General features: G+C 43.6%; 1 protein-coding gene across 1 annotated transcript in view; it reads right to left on the bottom strand.

The window, feature by feature from the left end:
* Positions 1–366: 366 nt before the first annotated feature.
* Positions 367–21,031, bottom strand: part of PACRG (parkin coregulated) — a 496,763-nt gene continuing 476,098 nt past the window's right edge. Inside the window, exon 5 of the mRNA XM_045805472.2 lies at positions 367–845. Coding sequence (XP_045661428.1) covers positions 685–845 — 161 coding nt within the window. The 3' untranslated portion in view covers positions 367–684. The remainder of the gene's footprint in view (positions 846–21,031) is intronic.

Raw genomic sequence — 21,031 nt, 5'->3', positions numbered from 1 at the left:
AGCATTTTTATCCTGCTTGCTGTGCTGCACTTCCCACCCCCCGGCCCCTCCAAACACGCCCCGGAAAGCCCCCGCAAGCCCAGGTGGCTAGAGGGCTGGAAGCGTTCATCACCTCGGTAGCTGAGGTTCCTAAGAGGCCACAAAACTGTCCTTCTGCAACTGGAATGGAGATTCCACGGTTTCACTGACTGTCAGAGCACAGGGTTCTGCGCAGCTGGCAGAGAGGTGCTGCCCAATGGGTACTTCTCTTCCGTGACAGGCACCTGCCCAGTAGTAAGCGGGCAGCATAAACTACTCCCTTCAACCTCTGACATCACCCTCGGGGCAGGCAGACACAGAACAGCAATTGCTGAATTGCGCATGAAAATTATAGTTTTATTGTCTATACAACTGAAGGTTTAACTCGGACTCCTGCTTCTGTCCGAGCCGTATAAAGAAGCAATTCTTCTCTGAGAACAAATAAGCACAGTACACTATTGTAATCTAAGGAACAGGCACTATTTATGTATTGGAAAGCCTTGCTCTCAATAGGGCTAACGGTCCAATGGCCCATAAGCCACTATTTTAGCAGCTGTAGAAAAGAAAGCTGTAGCAGTCCCCAGGAATGAGATGCCGAGAGCCGCGGAGACGGGTGAGGGGAGCGCGGGACCGAGAGGAGCCCGCACCCGCCTGGCCGCCCCGCTGCTAGTTGAGCACGCACGACTCGTAGGTGGGGACCATGTACTTGATGTTGATGAAGGCGTCCTCCCCGCCGTAGCGCTCGAACGCTTCCAGCGTCTCCTGGATCAGGTCGCCGATGTTCTCCCTCTTCTGCTGGCTGTAGTCGATGCCGTCTCCGGAGTTCACTGGTGCAGGGAAACACACAAAGAGCCCGTTATTGTGCCGTTTCCCCCAAAAGCCCTACACATCCACTAGGCATTTTCTCCGAATGCTTGTTAGGAGACGCAAGCACGTAACATTTTCTAAGTGGTCTTGGGGAGTTTTAGGAGCGCTAAGTAACAACTGTAAACACGCAAAGCCCCAGATTGGAGCTGATGAAAACTCCTCTAAGCTAAAGAAATAGCAGACTAAACCAAAGTGGGGTGATCACAGTTACACGAGGGATCACAAATCTCAAGCCTGATAGTGATGAAGGGTGTTCTCTTGGACCCTGAGTTCTTCAAAGTCTCGAAAAATGAACGGTCTCATCAGGTTAGGGTGCTGGCTCTGCATGGCTCGAACGGATATACTTGGGAAGGTGAGGCTGAGCCCATCCCTGTGTCGCTGGTGCTGTTGTGTCTGTCTGCTCTTTCTCCAAGTGTCACTCATCCCAGTGTGCAGTCATCTGCCATGGCTTCCACACCCCCAGACGTGGGAGGGCCAGGAGGAGACCGCCGTTCCTGCTGGGGCTGTTCCTGCTCTTCACTGAACAGGACAAGAGCTATCCGTTACTGCTGGCTTTTGAGGAGGGCCTGGTGCCTGGAGGATCCAGCCAAGGCCGGGCCTCGCAGAGCCTTGGAGGGACCTGTGCAGCTGCCTCTCGGGTTCTACGAGGGACAGGATTCCCGGGATTGGCCTTCGCAGCCTTGGGAACCTGGGTCTGCAAACTCCATCGCAAACCATTTGGATGAGAAGTATCTGATTGCATCCAACCTGTACTGTGTCTGCAGGAATGACCCAGGTGTGGGGGAGTCTGACTAAAACGGAGACCCAGAGGATGGAGATTCTGCCAGGTTCCCCCCAAGAATTGTCTCTGACACACGTTCATGCTGCACTTAACTCACAGATTTCCAAGGGCTTCAACCACACTTGTGCTCCCAGCAACAGGGCGTTATGATGCCTCTGCCGAGTTGCTGACAGCACCCCATCTTATCTCTCCTGAAGTGAGGTGCAGCGGATGGCCTCGGGCCGCGGCCACACAGGGCAGGGAGCTGCAGATAAAAGTCCTTATTCTATTCGTATTTCAAGTGTGGCTCCAAAATGTTGATTTGGCTTGAATGTGAAAAATATAGAGGGAAAAATGGTATTTCAAACTTTCTTCCTCAGTTATTTTGGACACTTAAGAAAAGACTGAGCAATGGTTCAGACCAGTATTAAAAGTAATGATTGCAGCCCCATATAGCAGAGATAAGCAGTTCTTTTGCTTGATTTTTCCAGAAACGTATTAGAAAAGTATCACTGTCTTCTATATAGCATAAGGAAAATGAATTGCTCTCCTGCTTAGTTTCTTTTGGTGGGGGTGAAGGCAGGCAGAAATATTACGAATTTTCAGAAAGTGAGATTATGAGTCATAAAGCTATGGTGTATATCAATTTTTCAAAACAAATGACCTTATAATGCAAAGCCATTGTCATTAGGTGGGGTTTTCTTTTTCTTTCTTTCTTTCTTTCTTTCTTTCTTTCTTTCTTTCTTTCTTTCTTTCTTTCCTTCTTTCTTTCAGAGAGAGAGAGCGAGCGTGAGGCAGAGGGGAGGGTCAGAGGGAGAGGGAGGGAGAGAATCTTAAGCAGACTCCATGCCCAGCACAGAGCCTCATGCAGGCTGCAGGGCTCCATCTCACGACCCTAAGATCATGACCTGAGCCGAAACCAAGAGTCAGATGCTTAACCAACTGAGCCACCCAGGCGCCCCAACTAGGTGGGGTTTTCTTGCTTATGATGGAAGCATTTCTATGATCGTACAGAGAGCTCGATTTAAGTTAAAGTCTGATGTACAGGGTAGTCGATGATCCGAAAGAACCAAATACAAGTTACCATAGAATAAATACGAGATAAGATTTTTACCCTATTGCTTTTGAGCAAAAATTAACTTTTTAAAAACAAAAATGTTGACAAATGCACACCAGAAGTAACAGGCTTATTTTTTCCCCTTTAGATTTACATGGTGATGGGAGGAGAGAGTCCCCACAGTCAGAATTGCCCACTAGGGAGGACAACGTGGTATCAATGCAATCCACTTGGGGGGACTTTCCAAGAAGAGAAGTTCTTTGGGTTGAATTAAAAGAGAAGAAGGAAGCGTGTGCGTGCGTGTGTGTGTGTGTGTGTGTGTGTGCATGCGTGCGTGTGTGTGTGTGCATGCGTGCGTGCGTGTGTGTGTGCATGCGTGCGTGTGTGTGTGTGTGTGTGTGTGCATGCGTGCGTGCGTGTGTGTGTGTGTGTTGGAGGGGGTCACTGATATTTGTTACAGGTGTAAAGAAAAAAATCTTAAGGAAGAAAGTACAAAAGAAGTCAGGACAAGAGAGTCAGAAAAAGGGGCAGGAGGGACAGAGACAGATCATGTGTGACGAGGGCAATCAGTAGCTGAGAATGCATCTGTTAGAAACAATTTCTTCTTCCCAGGGTTCCAATCGGAATGGGGAAGAAAGTCCAGTAGGGGTCTTTGACTGATCTTTCTGTGCCTCTTTTTGCAGGATGACATTCCTGATAGACTCCTCCCGGCCATGAAAGAGGTGGACGTAGGGAGAAGGTGGCATGAGCTATGCTTGCACAGGATAGCCAAGCCCATAGCACAAACCCCTGGAGGCGCGTGGCAAATATAATCGGGGATGGTGCTGAGTGGTGACAGCCTCAGTCTCGTTCCTTATGGCAAAGATACATAAATTAACCACTAATAAATGGCGTCTTTTGTTGGCATATTAGTCAAAAGGTCAAGAACTGAATAGATCACGGGACAGACATATTTTCCTGATGGAGGCAGAGGGGGTTGGAAAGTCTGCACACAATGGAAAGCTTAACACACCCTGTTTTTCCCACTGACTTCCAGAAGGCAACAATGACAAGCAACACTTTATTTCAATAATAACCTATTCTTACTTTTTAAAAAATATTTAACTGTAGGAGTAAGTAAACTATGTAGCTTTTTTGTTTCTCAACAGTGCATAAACCCAAATGATAAGAGAGAACAGAACAGAATAGAAGTTGCCTATTCAAAAAGTGAGTTGGAGTTGGCATATTTTGTGGTTGCAGAATGTATATCACTGGGGCAGAAAAAAGACCAAAAAGGAACACATCCCGTATTTGGCATGCTTTAACGATGACAGGGCACAGTTTAGTGTCAAACCATGCTGAGAGGCAGGTGAGCAATGTGGTCTTTATTTCAAAACGGCTATATTGCAGGTTCTTTGAGAATCTACACTGGAGCTCACCATTTTCATACGTGTGATGCTGCTGGAAAATACACTTGTAAGAACAGGGCACTTAAAAAAGGTGGTTATTTACAATCGTCAATTCTGATTAGGAAGAGGACATTTCAATTTAGGAAGCTAGGAATATGTTTTATGTCCAGCAGCTGGAAACATACATCGATGATGGAAAAGATATGTTTTATTTATAACCAAACAAACCGGACTATAACAAGGGTTTAAGCCAGACTGCTTTTCTAAAGGGATAATAGACAAGCAGAGAAGAACAAGGGGTGTAGTTTCTTCTTGGAGATCCTTTCATGCAGGAGGCATACAGGTACTGCTTGAAAGCTGTGCCTGGTTAGGTGCTCCTGTAAGTGCATTTATTATTCCGAAAGGGTTGATGATGTAGGCAAAATATGTTTCATCACATGCACACATTTTTTTTCTATATACTCCTCTTTAAACTGCCCTGATCTGGGTGCTTTCTCTTTCCAGGGGCCATATTGGTCAGAACTGGGATGTATGGATCCCAGTCTTGCCACTGTCACCAGCATGCTCCTGGTGATGAGCTCAGCTTGTCTGAGACGTGACTACCGTCACGCCTTGTCACCAAGGGCCACCTCAAAGGGGAGCTACGTGAGACACATCTGCATTTCACACAGATATCTGCCGTATAGTGGACACAGACCAGTAGCAGGTACGTATCACGTAGGATTTTGAAGAAATAGTCTCTTAACAGTTTTGTGATGTCTGAACCATGTAGAAGCTGCGTTCCTTTCCTCTAGTTAACATGATTGTAGGAAGGGGGGAAGAAGGCGGGGGAAGCAAAGCCAGAAAAAAAGGGGACACTTTTGGTGGCCAGAGCAAGGCCTTCCCATGTCAGCGCTGAGGTTGGTGATGGCATCACTTTGCCACACCGAGGGTGCCTTTGGTTCCAGCACCGCCAGCAGTCAAGGCGATGTGACGCCCTCTGTAGACCGAGCCCTCTACTAGGCACCGCAGGGTAATGCGGTCCAGGCAAAATTGGCTCTTGTCATCGGGAGAGCTTATTACCAGGCTGGGGACCTCGGGCTGAGTGCCCTCTTATAGAACGCCTTGATCACAAACACCCACCGTGGAAGGAAGTACGGGCTCATGCACCTGGCCTCACGGACCCTCAGTGCCACAGGCATCCCCCTTGCTGCTTGGGTTGTCACGGAGACCTGTGTCCTGAGAGCACCCTTATCTGTTTGTTTCCATCAGACACCCCAGTCTTCCGATCTTAGAGACGCGGACGGCCACAGGGAGGCCCAAGCAGTTACATTCATATTTGGATTTTTCTGACTCTAACGTTTTTGGGTAAATAGTCTTAAATGTTAAATGTGTAGATACTCTCGTGTGAACAGTACTACGCAAAGGAGCTATTTGGAAGCGAAAGCACTACTTAAGGCATCGGAAATATAAAACCCGTAACTGCTCACCTCGGGTGGTTTATTCCACATGCCTGAAGTATTTATACGATACCAACAGATGAAATAATTTATAAACTCAACCTGTACTTTCTGGGTGTGACTAAGAAGATGGACAGGCACAATTTCCAGAAGGGAAACGCTTCTGTGCGTTTGGGATGTCCTGGCTGGAGTGGCACCTTGCCCCCTGGAGGGCAGAGTGGGGACTCCCCTCGGGAGAGACTTGAGTGCTTTTAGAAGCCAACGAACTATACGCTCCGAGAGAAAACGCTGGCTTGGGAAACTCCATTAAAAAGCACCTGACTGGGGGGCGCCTGGGTGGCACAGCGGTTGGGCGTCTGCCTTCGGCTCAGGGCGTGATCCCGGCGTTACGGGATCGAGCCCCACATCAGGCTCCTCCGCTATGAGCCTGCTTCTCCCCCTCCCACTCCCCCTGCTTGTGTTCCCTCTCTCGCTGGCTGTCTCTATCTCTGTCGAATAAATAAATAAAATCTTTAAAAAAAAAAAAAAAGCACCTGACTGGCTCAGGAAATGATGAGGGGGATTCAGACGCTGTCCAGACTGTTGTCACTTTATGCTTAATACTGACTTTCGGAAGCTGCGACTTTATGATGTTGACCCTCCGCACTCAACAACCACAGCGATTCGTGTTGCCTCTCCCATGTGCAACAGCACCTCGAACAACTGGAGAAATCAGCGCATTTCTCAGAAGCGGAGACGATTAACGTGAGAGAGCCGCATTCACGGCAGCCGTGGACAGTCCCAGACAGTGAGCCGGGAGGACCCGTGCTCGCAGCGCACCTTGGCACGTCACAGCCAGAAAACCCGGGCTTGAAATAAATTGCAACTGACGCATCACAGTTCGGCCACACCCTCCTCTGGCCGCCGCGGTGTCTCTGGCCAGGCGTGTGTGGGGTCTACTGCGCTGTCAGGCGTGGCCACTTTGCAGACGCTGTATTTGAACGTGAATCCAGGCCAAGTCCAGCCCGAAGTGGTTCTCAGTATGAGGGCGTCCGTTGATACAAAGCGACTTGCCGAGAGCACATTTGTCACCCCATTTCCCCAGGTGAAGTGGCTGCGAGCTGAGCAGGCAGCGAGGACTCTGGTCCTACGGTGTGTGGCCCACCGGGCTGGACCACGTCCCTGAAGCAACACTGAGTGGAAAAAAAAAAAAGTGCTAACAGAAGAAACCAAATCGTTTCTTTCTGGACCAGAAAAGGCACTTTTTGGTTTCTCAAATGCTGCACTAAAGTATTTCAAGCACTCTGAAGACCTGCAGTGAGGAGTTTTACCTGTCAGGACCTGTGATGGCCTCCGTCACAGCTAAAGTGCATTCCTTCGGGCTGGGTGCCAGTGATGTCATCGCCGTGGAGAAGGAAAGTAAGCCCTTGGGGCCTGGGTTCAGGTCTTGGCAGGTATGTGCAGGTGGAACCTACCGCAAGTATTATTATTATTATTATTATTATTATTATTATTATTACAAGATGCTTCTGGATCACATTGAACCATCACAGATTTTCTGTTGGATGATTCCAAACAAATCTTTCCTTTGGCTGTAATGGATTTAGCAGTTACAAGATTGAGATGCCCCACACAGGAATTCCCTGGGCACACTTAACTTGTATTTGAGCAGATGTCAGCTTCAGTAGAATAAAACTAACATTTTCCAAAAGAGATTTATTAAAAAGATAACTCTTTTTTTTTAAAAAAGATTTTATTTATTCGACAGAGATAGAGACAGCCAGCGAGAGAGGGAACACAAGCAGGGAGAGTGGGAGAGGAAGAAGCAGGCTCATAGCGGAGGAGCCTGATGTGGGGCTCAATCCCATAACGCCGGGATCACGCCCTGAGCTGAAAGCAGATGCTTAACCGCTGTGCCACCCAGGCACCCCTAAAAAGATAACTCTTATCCTTAGAAAGATGTCATTGAAATGATATCTCATAATACTGATGAAATGGTTTAGAAAGGGTTGCTTTTGAATTTTTTCTTTTTAATCTAAGAAAGGAGGAAGAGAGAAACAAAAGATATATTTTACTTTTTAAGAGATTTTCAATGTCAAGACCTAGCTTAAATTGTCAATATTTGTTTTGCCAGAAATATCTCTTTATTTGGGGTTAGCTTGGACCCAATTTACTCAAGAGAAACAGCTCCCTGTTTTGGAATAAAAGGGCTTTCTCCCTTAAAGTTTGGAAAAGTACGGTGGAAACAATTGTGAATTCCAGTCTGATCCTTTTTGGAGATGAGGGAATAGAGGAGAAAGTGAAGAGGGAAAGAAAATCCTATAACTCAATTCATTTTTTTTTACACCGAGAGAACACTTTTTGGGGAGAAGTTTTGAGGGTTATCTGTTTTTAGAATCCTAAACCAATGCTTCTTTTGTTTTCTTTCTTAGCTTTGCTGTGGTATTTTTAGGGGACTGATCTTTTTTTTCTTCACCATAACATATGTCACCCCATTCGGAGCTCCAGGTGTTTCCACGTTTGCCTTAAGCTGAGTCATCACTTCCTTGTTGACTTCTTATCTTCTTAGAAAGTGATGGTCTTCAACGTACCCTGAAGTATGACTGTACAATGGATATTTCCAAAGTCTTCGTTCATGGGGGGTGTGAATCAAAGTTGCAATGCTTTTGCAACCAATAACTTATAATAACCATAGATTTGACATGCTGGAGATGCCCAAGGGCTTAAATACTTCAAATCTTCTCAGATCTTGTTGACATTAATGAAATTCACAAGATTTCTTTCCTCTGAAGATAAAAGCTTTGAAGCAAGACCTCGATTCCCAGCTGGATGTCTGTCTCTCTTCCTCTCTTTTGACACAGGGGCTGGGTGACTAAAGCAAGAGGCTACTAAGCCAACACGGTTTCAAAAGCTCAAGCAAGGGTTTTCATCTTCTGAATGGGGCCACTGATCACTTGTGAAATTGAAGATATCGTGGATCTTGGAATTGTCAATTAAATATTAAAATTCTCCTTCAGAGAGAAAATGGATATTTCTAAACAATTGCCCTTCCCCAACTGCAAATTAGATTTATTTCACTATAATATTAACAATGATGACATTAGAATGTACTGGCACAGTAAAAATAACATTGGATAACAAGGCAAATGACTTATAACATAGGTTTTCAACAACTAAGTAGTTTCAGTGTTCAATAACTCACTAGATGTTTAACTCTGGACAGGTTGCTTAATTTCTCTGAATCTCAGTTACCTTCCCCATACAAAGAAGGATTGAACTTTGGGTGATCTCTTGTCCCTACCATCCTAACATTACATTTTGTAAGATCACAATATAACTTTGGGACATGCCTTTTGGGAATGATGGTTCTTTGAGAGATGCACTGTATTTCACCTGAAAAGATGCCCATAAAGCAAATGGATAATTCTTCAAAGGTAATCACAAATCTCAGAGCATCAATTCAGCTTTCAAATCAAATTCTAAGAAAACCTGAAAGGCCTAATGGTTATATAATTCTAGTTGAGAAAGAAAACACCGTCAAAAAGTCAAATTATTTGTTGACACACTGTGAAAAATTATTCCATTCTGCTATTCCAATAAGTCTATATAGATTTTGACTTCTTAGAATAAAGACCAAATGTATGGGTTGGTTTTTTTATATATTCAATTGATAGTGATTTGGTCAAGACTACAAAAAGGCAAGTTAGGTTCACCTCTGATTAATGACTATTTTAACCTGGAAGTTATACTGAAAAAAATAGGTGGGTTGACCAATTTGTCCCTCTACGGGATAATTATAACAATAGGGTCAGTGGCCACTTATTTAAACCAGATTCAAGCTTTTGAACTGAAAGGGTATCTCTTTTCTTGTTGGCCAACATGGTTCAATGAGCAGACTGCTTCTAAAAAGGAGCAGAGAGTTCTATGTCCTGCTCTGTCCTAAATCTAGTTCTCGCTGGCCTATCTCATGGTGGAGTAATAATAAGAGCAACAGTAATGCTTACATGATGTCACTTAAAACAAAGACTAGCCCTGTGAGCTAGCTACTATTGCTGGCTCCCCTCCATAGACAAGCAAACTCAGCTGAAGGAAGTGAAATAGGTCAACAGAGCAACAGAAGCAGTGGGTGATCCTGCAGATGGAAACTGGGAAATTGTGGCAGGTGTTGCCGAACTGCAACAAGGATGGTAGGAAGATCCAGAAGGAGAGGTGTCAGCATCCTATGTCAACACAGGGAGGGCACACAGTAGCAGAAACTCTCTGCCTTTCTAACTGTAGAAGAATTTCAAGCCCATAGAGGAGGAATGCCATCAGGGGAGAGGGTCTTGGGGAATAAATGTGGGGGGCGGGGGCAGATATTGGAGTTGCAACCAATCCATTCTTGTTTCACAGGGCAGCAAACTATTCCTCTTAGCTTCCTTTGTATGATATGGACTATTATGCTATCTTTACTTCACCTAAGTGCTTGAAATAATGACATTTTATAGAGATGTGCAGAAAGACAAAAATCAGGGCTGGCCAATGGCAAGGACTTTTTTTTCAGTGCCATACAATACATGAGGAATAGGGGGAAATTCTAGGATTAAGTTCACATTCCATACCCCCATCTTTATGAGCATTTATGATTTACTGGTTTCCCCCACTCTTTGAAAGTAAAGTATTTCTATGAAAACTTTTGTAAGCCAAAGTGGCATAAAGCGAAGAAGCAATTACCTTTAATTTATATGGAAGAATTATTGAGTGTTCCTAGACCCCAAAAATAACCTCTCTTAGGGTGCCTGGGTGGCTCAGTCGATTAAATGTCTGCCTTTGGCTCAGGTCATGATCCCAGGATCCTGGGACTGAGCCCTGCATCAGACTACCTGCTCAGCGGGGAGTCTGCTTCTCCCCCTCCCTCTGCCTGCTGCTCCCCCTGCTTGTGCTCGCTCTCTCTCTCTCTCTCTGTCAAATAAATAAATAAAATCTTTAAAAATAAAAAAGAGGGTGAAGAGGTAAACAGTAGGAATCCTGTAGCTATCTTTCTATATCTTTAAAAATGAAAAAAGCCAACTCAAAGCCACAGAAGTTGGGGAAGTTATGGAACAAAGTCCATGGTCCCCATCATCCCTGAAGTGTTCCTTCAGGACACTATTTTATATGATTCTTGAATAGTGCTTGATGGGATCTAATGCTGTGTGGAGGTTCTCAAATGGACCCGCGAGGTGAGTGCTGACTTTATCAGTCTCGAAAGCCCTGAGTCTGGGCTCAGAAGATTAGTGCCATCTTTGACTCCTTCCTTTGCCGAATTCGGTTTGCGATGTGTAGTGCACGGTGGGTCTGTTCCATAAACCCGGGCCACCCTGGGTTATAGCTAGTAGCCTATTCTGTCTTCCCATCTTCGTGGCCTCCTCTTCCTTGCTTCCTTAGCCTGCAGATTAACTTTCCTAATCTCATTCTCTCCTGACCACAACCAACATCTGTGTCCACATCATATGATGTGTCAAATTCAAGTTCCCGATCCCCTGGGCCCTCTATACTCTGCTCCTCCTCATGAGGTCTGTCTCCTACTTTGCTCCCTCCCACCAAGACCTCCTGCTCCGCGCAGACCGGATTTCCTCCTAACCCCAATGCGTGCAATTTTCATTTCTGTCTTTGAAATTCCCCATAGCTGTATGCTCCTCTCTCCCTCCTGGTAAGTCTGACCTTACCCTTTCCAAGGCTAGCTCTGACTTACTTCCTCTGTGAAGTTGACTCCACAGTCATCTTTCCTTCTTCTGAATTTCTAGGGTCATAGCCGACAATCCAACCACCTTCCTATTTCCACGTCACTCTGGAACCCTTAGGAAGTGTTTGACGTTTGCTTAGTTTTCCTATCTTTACCACCTCTTGAAGGATGGGATCATACTACTTATAGCATAAACCTTGTTCATTGGCATCAAGTGCAAATTGAACATTTGTAAAAGGAAGGAATGAATGAATAAATTACTACTTTGTGGGTTTACCCAAGCCAGATACAATATAAGCAAATTCAGTTCTAAATAAACTGTATGTTAAATGGAGTGCCAACAATTTACCTAATGCTTATTCTTTATTCACTATTTATATACTTGTGAGTTCCTATCCATGGAAATAGTATTTATGTAAATCTGGGCAAGTTTGATCAAATGTATTTACATGCATGGGGGGTCTCTATAGTTAGATAGCCTCGTCTCTTTCCCAAAGTCTTCCTAGATTTAAAGTGGGGTTTACCTGGATCACCCCCAAATTTGAGAAAACTTTTTTCCAAAATGAAAAATCAGATTATCCCATTCACTTTATTAGCAGCATTTATTCCAAGATGAAGAAAATGCTGACTTTTTATAGTGTTTTCATTTAATATCTAAATTTTGTTTAATATAATTTCTTATATGTCCACATGGTAATTTCCAACCGGCTCCAAAGATAATCAAGTACATGGTTTTAATTGGAAAAAGAAATATTGATTGCTGCTTTCAGGTGTGAGACAAACCTATTGGAAATAATTTTACTACTTTTAGACTGATAACAAAAATTTTTTAAAATGAACCAAAATGACAGCTGTTATTATGGTTTTCCATTAGCAGGAAACATTAATGATACAACCCACTTTCAGCTCTAATTTTTTTTTTTTGTAATTGAGGCACAAAAACGAAAAGAGAAATTTCAAATCTCTACCAAATGTTATTAGCAAATGCTGTAAACTATGGGGAGATATATTTCCCAAATCATCTTTGTTGGAACTTTCATCTATGTAATGAATTCTGAACTCAAGCCTGTGTAGGTCCACACTGGTGATCGCCAGCACAAGAGTTTGGTTAGATCGTTTTAGATGAATAGCCTGCACAGCGGGCACAGAGCCACAAAGTAACAGGCCTCCGTGGCCTTGATGTACTCTCTGTCCTATTGCAGAAAATAATTAAGTAGATAAACTCACTAATGGTGCTTACAGTGAAAACACACGTTGATCAGATGTTTTCCTGCTTATCTGGGATTTATCTCGGCTTGCCTTAACTATCTACTCCTTGGAAATTCTAAAATGAATTATGGGGTGCAAAATTCAAATAGATTTCCAAGCCATTAGCTGGAAATTTTACAGAGTGGGAACCTTTCTCATCAAGTGAGCTTGACTGATGCCAAAATAATGTATTAAATGAACAAATCAGAGCAATCTGCTGGGCTGAGCTGACTTAACCGCTGTATACGCGACGGAGTGAAAACCGTCAAGCCTTTTACGGCTGTCTCGGTTTAAAATAACCTTGCGATATCTTCCAAAGCTCTGACTATCAACTTTTATCAGCCTCTACATGGGTGAGTTAAATGTGGCAAGAGACACCCACTTTCCCACCAAGCGTGTTGATGCAGAATGCAATCTGAAAATACTTGAGCTTGCCTAACAAAGTTTCTACAAATGTTCAAGGTTTTGCTAAAGTCCAATCAAAGCAGTTAAAAAGGTATCTAAATTGTGGGGGGCAAAATGAAAATGTGGCCATCTAGCCTGGCACAGCTGCAAAATCAGGTTTGCGTGAGAAGTGAAACTAAAGCTTGTTGGAAACGCTGGTAGGTGAAATATGCTGACTTCTGATACTTTCAAATGAAGAATGTGTATTTGCCCGAGTTACATTTTTATCGTGTAAGATTCCTTAGTGTAGTGCACACAACTGCTTTCCTCTGAATCAGGATTTTAAGAGGAGGTGAGTCTAGACAAAGGCAGCATGAAGAAAAACAACAGTATCCCCAAGGGGTTGAGGCCAGTCGACAACGAAATGCTCCCAGGCTTGTTGAACACAAACGGCTTTGCGTCCCAGCTCCGTGGGGCCATCAGCCTGGTAGTGAGTCTCTGACTGGAGAGCTGTAATACCTACCTGTGAGGACAGGTGCACGGATAAAATGAGAGCACGGGTGCTATGTCCTTATGAATTTTACAAGCTGCTGATAAATTTCTACAATTGTTATTATTGTAGCCACTAGGATGTCAGTCTCCCTGCACCTGGATGACAGTGGACTGTCCGTAAGTTAACTCTCCACTGGGGCAGGACAGGCGGGACAGCTCACAGAACAGCATGGAGGAAGCTTTTTGCTTTATTAATAAAATGGGTTCACTCTATGGCCTCAGAGAAGGAGCGGACCTGAGTCTTCAAGTCATGTAGAAGCAAAAATTTGCTGGCACCCAGACTCGCCGCAAGCACCCAGCCCCAGGTTCTGGTGGGCTCCCTCAGGTGTCGTTTGTCCTTCTAATCTAGACTGGTTCCTTGGACCCTCCTTGTGTCTCAGTCAAGATACTTGGTTGTGGGACTTCTTAAGCAAACCATTTACGGTGTAAGCTTATCTTCCACAGTCTCCTGAGCTCTGTTCTCCTCTGGGGTGGATCAGTGTGCTGGTGCCTGAGTGAGTTGGGGAAAGATGGGTTAGGCTTGACTATCTGAGTGCTGGCGGCCCTGTTTATTTCTCTTTCGCTTCAACGAAGTCCCGATTTGTCTAATTTCAGGGGCACGTTCATGATTAGCCGGTTTCCTAGATTGCTGGCAGACTGTGTGAGATGCAGTCCCAGTGAACCAACAGGACAAAGAGGATTTTGTTTTTGCGCAAACCTGATGGGTGTGCCTCAAGCCACAATTAGGTCGTAATTATGTAGCATTATCATGGGACTAAATATTTGCAAAATAATGTATATTTGGATTTCCTTATTTTGTGTTTTGAGCACTTAACTGGCACTGAATACCTACTAACAACGTGTTAAATTGCCATTTTATATCAAGCACGTCGCTGCGGCGGAGTGGGGGTGTGTGTGTGTAATGAACAAAAAGGTGTCCTTGCCTGTTGCCGACCACAAGGAGAACGCTATGCTGGCGAAGAGACAGTGAAACCAAAGAAGAAATGGAGCAGAGTTTGTGCTCATGTCTCAACCCCGCAGGAAGAGTGCTGCCTGACAAGGGGCTTTAGGGCACTTGCTCTCCTGTTTCTCATTCTAGCTAAAATCACCCCATCTACTACCATCACTGCATGGGTTGCTATTTTGGCCAAAAAGCTCTCTCTCCTCTTCTAGACTCTTCGAAGCATGGCCCTGGGTCCCTTGGGATACTGGCGGACCTCATGTCTCCTGTCTCTGGCCAGGCTCCCAAATTTGACCTTAGCGAAGTAGACTCGGAGCTTCTGCGCAAACTGGGGCAAATGTCCTGGCAAACAAGCACATGTGTGTAACTTCTATTCCAGATCGTTCCTGCTATGCTAGGTCTGCACAGGGAAAAACCTCCAGGAGATGGAGGGAGATACCTGGACCCAGGGCTCAACTGATTTCTTGCCCTCCTTAACTCCAGGATCCTCCTACCAAGGATCTATTATCCTTCACCACCCAAGGCCTCTAAGTAAATCACTCCATTTAGTTTCAATCTCTTGGAAATACTGTCTATTAAGGAACACTGCCCCTCTCCAGGCTTCTATGGACAAGACCTAGGTTCTTGGTCTGCCATGTGATGGTGGGTCTTTGTATCTAGGCTCTTTATATTTTTATAGAGATATCTGGCTCAAAGAAGCAGCTTTGGTGGTGGAGATTTCAGGAGTCAAGTAGGTCTAGTGTAGGCCAGGCAACCTTCCTGGCCTCTGGGAAGACACCAAATTCATCACCTGCCCTCCTTCCGCATTGGCTGGCCTCCACCGCAGGGGAGGCGGATTGGTAAGGCTGGCTCCCCCTGCCACGTCTATGGGCTTGGGCTGTGGGCGGGGTGCCTGTGGGAGCAGCGAGGGCACCCGCAGCGGGAGAGAGCGGCTGCTTGTCACAGGGGTGGAGCAGAGGCTCTGGGGTTCCCAGCGCAGCCGGCTCACACACCATTTCCACGCGCTCAGAGCGCCGTTTGCAAACTGGCTTCCCAGTGTGAGGCTAAGAGGAATGAGGTGGTAAGTCCACAGAGGACTTCAGGAACCAGGTTCTGATTTAAATTCAGAGGCAGTCTTGCAACTTGCGTGATTTCGAGAAGATGCGTTGCGTGGTGTTCTAGTAGCTGCGGGTGAGTGGAGAACAAGATTGGTCAATACGCGAGCTCACGAAGAGACAGAAGGCACGTCGAGAAGGCCAGGATGGACCAAGAGCACTTCCCGGAGTGAGAAGTTCGAGCGAGGAGTGAAAATAGGCGATGTGGCAGAGAGGGATGGGACTGTCCCGGGCAGGTGACCAGGAAGGTTTCCTGAGAAAGTTACATTTAAGTTGAGACCTGAATGCTGAGAAGAAACGGGCTTGTAGCAAGCAGCCTGGGAAGGACGCCCGTTGCCGAAGCACAAACGCAGGAAGGCCTTGCGGCTGGAAGAAACTGTCCCCGTTGTGCACGGTCCCACCAAGTTATCTTGTCAACACTGATACACAGTACACATAACTGTAATTTTTAATGACTCCCTAACAGCTGCGGAGTTGAGGGAGTGTAAATTACATAGCCACCCTCCTCTATTTAGGGACATTCTCTACTTCCCGATTTTCCCAGTTTTCGAGAATAATGCAGTAAATACACGTCTTGCTGTGCCCTGTTTCGAGTTCTTTTGTTTCCTGGAACTAATTCTCAGAAGCGAGGTTCCTGCTTCAAAGACTGTGAACGCAGTTCACAATTTTTTGCACTTGTTGGTGTATATATACTGATTTTCAGGAAGGTTAAGCCAATTTAGAATGTTAGGGGCAACATCTGAATTTACCTGTTTACCACAGCCCTGGGTGCTATGGTGAAAATCCTGTTTGCTGATTCGGTGTCCGTGAAATGTTTCTCAAGGTTACCATGGTTAGCTTCCTCCCACTACTTAGGAGGGCGAACATTTTTTTCTTTTTTTTTGCTCTGTGGGTTTCTTTCTTTCTTTCTTTCTTTCTTTCTTTCTTTCTTTCTTTCTTTCTTTCTTTCTTTCTTTCTTTCTTTTTTGGTATGAGACTGATTTGTTCTTTAGCCTGTTTATCTACTGGGTAGTTTTTATAAGAGAAACAAAGTCTCATCATCATATCCTGGGAAGCTAGGGGGTGGCAAGATCTCTCGAGTTAGATTTTCTAGGGCACAAGGCATTCTGGCATTCATTTCTTTTTCTTTCTTTTTTCTTTTTTTTTAAAGATTTTATTTATTTATTTGACAGAGACAGCCAGCGAGAGAGGGCACACAAGTAGAGGGAGTGGGAGAGGAAGAAGCAGGCTCCCAGCAGAAGAGCCTGATGTGGGGCTCGATCCCAGAACGCCGGGATCACGCCCTGAGCCAAAGGCAGACGCTTAACGACTGCGCCACCCAGGCGCCCCTGGCATTCATTTCTTATTGACTGATTCAATAGGCACTGTTTCAGAGGGCAGCAGGCCGGCCTGAAGAAATCGCTGTAACTTCTAAAGTGCCCGAGGCAGGAGTACCCTGGGAATTGAAAGATTCTCAGGGATCGTGGAGGAAATAGCATAAGCAATTAATTACTTAGAGTACTTGATTATCACCTCCAGAAGGAGGGGCGTTTACAGTGATTCAGTTTCTAAAAAGCTTTCTTTACAACCTTCCCTTACGATTTTCCATCCACCCATCCAGCCGCCTACCCGTCGGTGTTCTTCCTCGGTCATCCTCTGAAGGACCGAGCTCAGTTACTAATGAGGCTAGTCACAGCCTCCACCTGGAGCGGTTTGGTCTGGCCCTCATTTACACTGTGCCTTAAATCAAGACTTTGGGGTTACCTTCAAGCTGGATTATTTACAAATGAGGCCATACAGAACAACACTGTTATTATGGAAACTGAAGTCTGCTATTTATTTTCAGGCGAGGGACAGTGCAGACAGGTGCAACATGAGCGTCCTCATAAAACCATGCCAATAACCTTAACCCTGACCTCTGGCTGCAGATGCATTTCAGTGAGTGTACCCATATCTCTTTTAGGCATAAATAAGCACAGTTGCGTCGATTTTGTTTTGAGACCTAATGATGAACCCGCCCCCCCTCTTTAGTGAGTAACAAAGGAACAAAAAGTCTGTATGTATTCTTACTTCAACTTAACTAATGAAACAACTTTGTAGCAGAAGAAAAAAGTTGCATTTTACATTGAGAGCAAATACTGAGGTAAGAACAAAGATTGTGAAGGATTTTGAATTTCTGCTTGGCACTGAACTATCGCAAGGTCAGTTTGATAATTGACACGCCATTCAATGAGGTCAGGTAAATATAATTATTTGGATAGACACTTCAGGACATAGGACTTTTTTCACCTCCTCTTATGTAGTTACAGCCTGTTATAAGATACAACGTTATAAATTAAGAAAAAGCAAGCTGTTTGCAGAAACCAGTGTGAATTGTTTAAAGTTGTTTTTCTCATATGGAAAAGCTACTGGTAGGTCAAATTATTGCCCTGTCTGAAAGACCAGGTAAAATAAAATGCATGAGCTACGTGGCAGAGCTCCACACCTTAGCCCACTGCTCCAGCCATCACTCTGCTACTGAGTCAGGAAACCACCAACTAATCCTATAAAAACTACATAACTAGGACCCCAAACATTACAGTTCTAAAAAGCCAGAAGGTCGGGGTGCCTGGGTGGCACAGCGGTTAAGCATCTGCCTTCGGCTCAGGGAGTGATCCCGGCGTTATGGGATCGAGCCCCACATCAGGCTCCTCCGCTATGAGCCTGCTTCTTCCTCTCCCACTCCCCCTGCTTGTGTTCCCTCCTTCGCTGGCTGTCTCTATCTCTGTTGAATAAATAAATAAAATCTTTAAAAAAAGAATAAAAATAATAAAAATAATAAAAATAAAAAGCCAGAAGGTAAATAAAACTACACAAAATTCTAAATTCATTTAAGTCCTTACAATTGTTTTGGGTTTACTGTATGAAATTAATACTGCACAAGTTATAATTCTGAGTCATCATGATTAGTAAAAATTAAATGCAGCTACAGATATGGTTGTCAGAAAATTTACTATAAAATAAAAAATAAATTTATATCTGATTCTTCAAAATATTTCTTTCCTTCTCAAATTTTGCCCAGTGGTTCTCTTTTCCCTGAGCTGCCGTTTAACATTTGAGGAAAACTGAGACCAACATTGACAATTGAACTTTACTGACTAATTTTAAATGTAAATTTTGTTTTTAGTAATTTTCCTTGCTTCTCCAAGAAAATAACTTGTTTAAAGATACCATTCTCACTAAGTCTAAGATGTTTTTTCTCTCTATAATATGCTTTTTAAACTGTTCTATACAAGTATTTCCGTAGGGATACAAAACAATATTATGACGACGTAATTTGTTTTACTCCCATGCAATTTCATATAAACATACATAAAGCAATATTATAGCAGATTAACTTGTTTATATGGGATTAAATTCTCATTAATATATTTTTAATGTTTTATGAAAAATATTTTAATACAAGGAAGTACAATTTCCTCATCTATTTTACTACAATTGCATTTTTTGGAATCATTTTCATTAAAATATCTAGTTTCCTAACCACAAAAAAAAGTTCTTTTTTTTTTCTTAGAGAAATAATTGGGTCATATTCTGTAATTGCTATTGGAGGTATCAGGGTAGGTGGTATCTTGGCAAAAATAAAATCTAGGCTGGAATTAAAACAGAAAAGTGTTAGAGGATCTCACTAGACTATGAGAATATATCAAAGTGTGGTTAGTATTGTTATTTTTCTTCCATTATCTCTTTTATATTCCTCACTGATGTTGAAAAAACATGATTTTCTAGATCTTTACTTAATTTTCAAAAATGATGAAAACATCCATTAAAAGTCTCACAACATGGCGAGCCTGAATTCTTTACACACCTGGACCTAACACGCATTATTAATACACGTACCTGTAATTCTTTGAGTATTTGTGCTAACTTTCTCTAATATTCATTATACTTCATTACATAATTTTGTCTTATTGTTATATCATCTTTAGCTTCCCCATTCTTTACATGGAAGATAAACATTTTCGTTGCAAATCTTTCTGATCTCCTAGACCATGTATACTGGTAATAACTGAAATTTCCAAAAAATTAGATTCCCATAATTCCTGATGTAACTTTCAACTATCAACTACACAGCTCTCTGTGGAGAAGGCTGCATTGTCTTGGTCAGATCATTGCCTTGGATCACCCCAGAAATGAGCGCGAAAGTCTTCATTCCATTGTTGTACTTTGACCGTTGCCCTTTGTGAAAAGTATTTGGTTCTCAGCATGGAGACAAGGCCCGGCTCTGGGCTGTAGATATCCTAACCCTCGGAGGTTAGTAACTTGGGGGCCACACACTCACTTGCCCTGCTGCGTGCTTACACGCGTGCGCGTGATGCCACAGACAAGAAATCAAGGCCCTTGCATTCGATCGTTAGAGCTGAAATCCATAGTTCATTATCGACTGTTGTTCATGACCCAAGTGTCATTAAAATCTCCAAAGAACAACATGGTTCATAGGATTTTCTAGAAACTTTACTTGCTGTTAAACCTTTCATATTAACAATAAAGGGCAGTAATGGAAAATCTTTTCTAGTGACTTGAATGATTCATTGATACACTGGGAAGGTGTCTAATAAATATTAGCACTGTGTTTGATTTTTACATTCAGGATCAATCTGTATCTGTTTCTAGGTTTGAAAAAATCCTTGCAAGGGTGTGAGATTGCATACTTATTTCACTGAGCTCTGGACGGAAGGTAATACCCATCTTCTATAATAGTGCCCTCAAAAGGCACAGAGAAAGATCTTTTTAGAGAGCTGGAAGAAACAGAATTTTGAATTAATCTGGTTTAGATTACTCAATATTATTGAAGAATATTAATACAGCCAGTTAGGGAGTAGAAGCATCTTTGAATTTGCACTATTTAAAACAAACATTGGCTGAATGACAGTTTCCTATAACATTTCCTCCTTTGTTCTGAATATATTATGCTTTATTTTAGTGAAAATTTTGTTCCATGAAAAATGTTAGACATTGGACTATGTTACCAAAAGAATTTGGACTTGTCACTTGTGAAAGTGTAAGAAGAGTGACTCAGGCCTCTCCTACACTCCCATCCCTTCAGTGGTCAGGGCTGGCCACCACACTTCGTCCCTTATGATCCGACTCCAAATTTGTCTTACTATTGCAACAACTTCTCCACCATTCTCTCCTGCCTTCCGTCTCTCTATCCCCTCAAATTCATCCTTCTCAACCACCTAGTTAAGCCTTCATTAACTCAGTTTGTTTTGCATTTCTCCACTGGTGAAAACCTTTGGAAATTTATCATTCTCTGTGGAATAAATTTCAGTTTCCTTGGCCTGGCATTAAGCCCTTTTTAATGGGCTTCAGGTCAACGCTTACTTTCCGATCGTCTCCCACAGGAACATCGGGCCCCAGCCAAATGACAATTGGTACCCCAACCAAGAATAAGAGGCCCTCCACCTTCTCATTTTTCCTTTGTGCCATTGCTTCATTCTGAATCCCTTCCCCGCCTCTGCTTATTAAAATGCATAAATTTCATCATATCATAAAGACTTTCCTGATCACAAAAATCACAAGATATTTTCTTTCTTTTAATCATTTACACAGTGTATGCTTTTCTTACAACCCTTCTCACCA

Source organism: Ursus americanus, chromosome 11 (assembly GCF_024610735.1).
Source record: "Ursus americanus isolate L20-20 chromosome 11, mUrsAme1.1.p, whole genome shotgun sequence".
NCBI lineage: Eukaryota > Metazoa > Chordata > Mammalia > Carnivora > Ursidae > Ursus > Ursus americanus.
The sequence above is the reverse complement of the archived record's forward strand: the minus strand, read 5'-3'. Positions and strand labels throughout refer to the sequence as shown.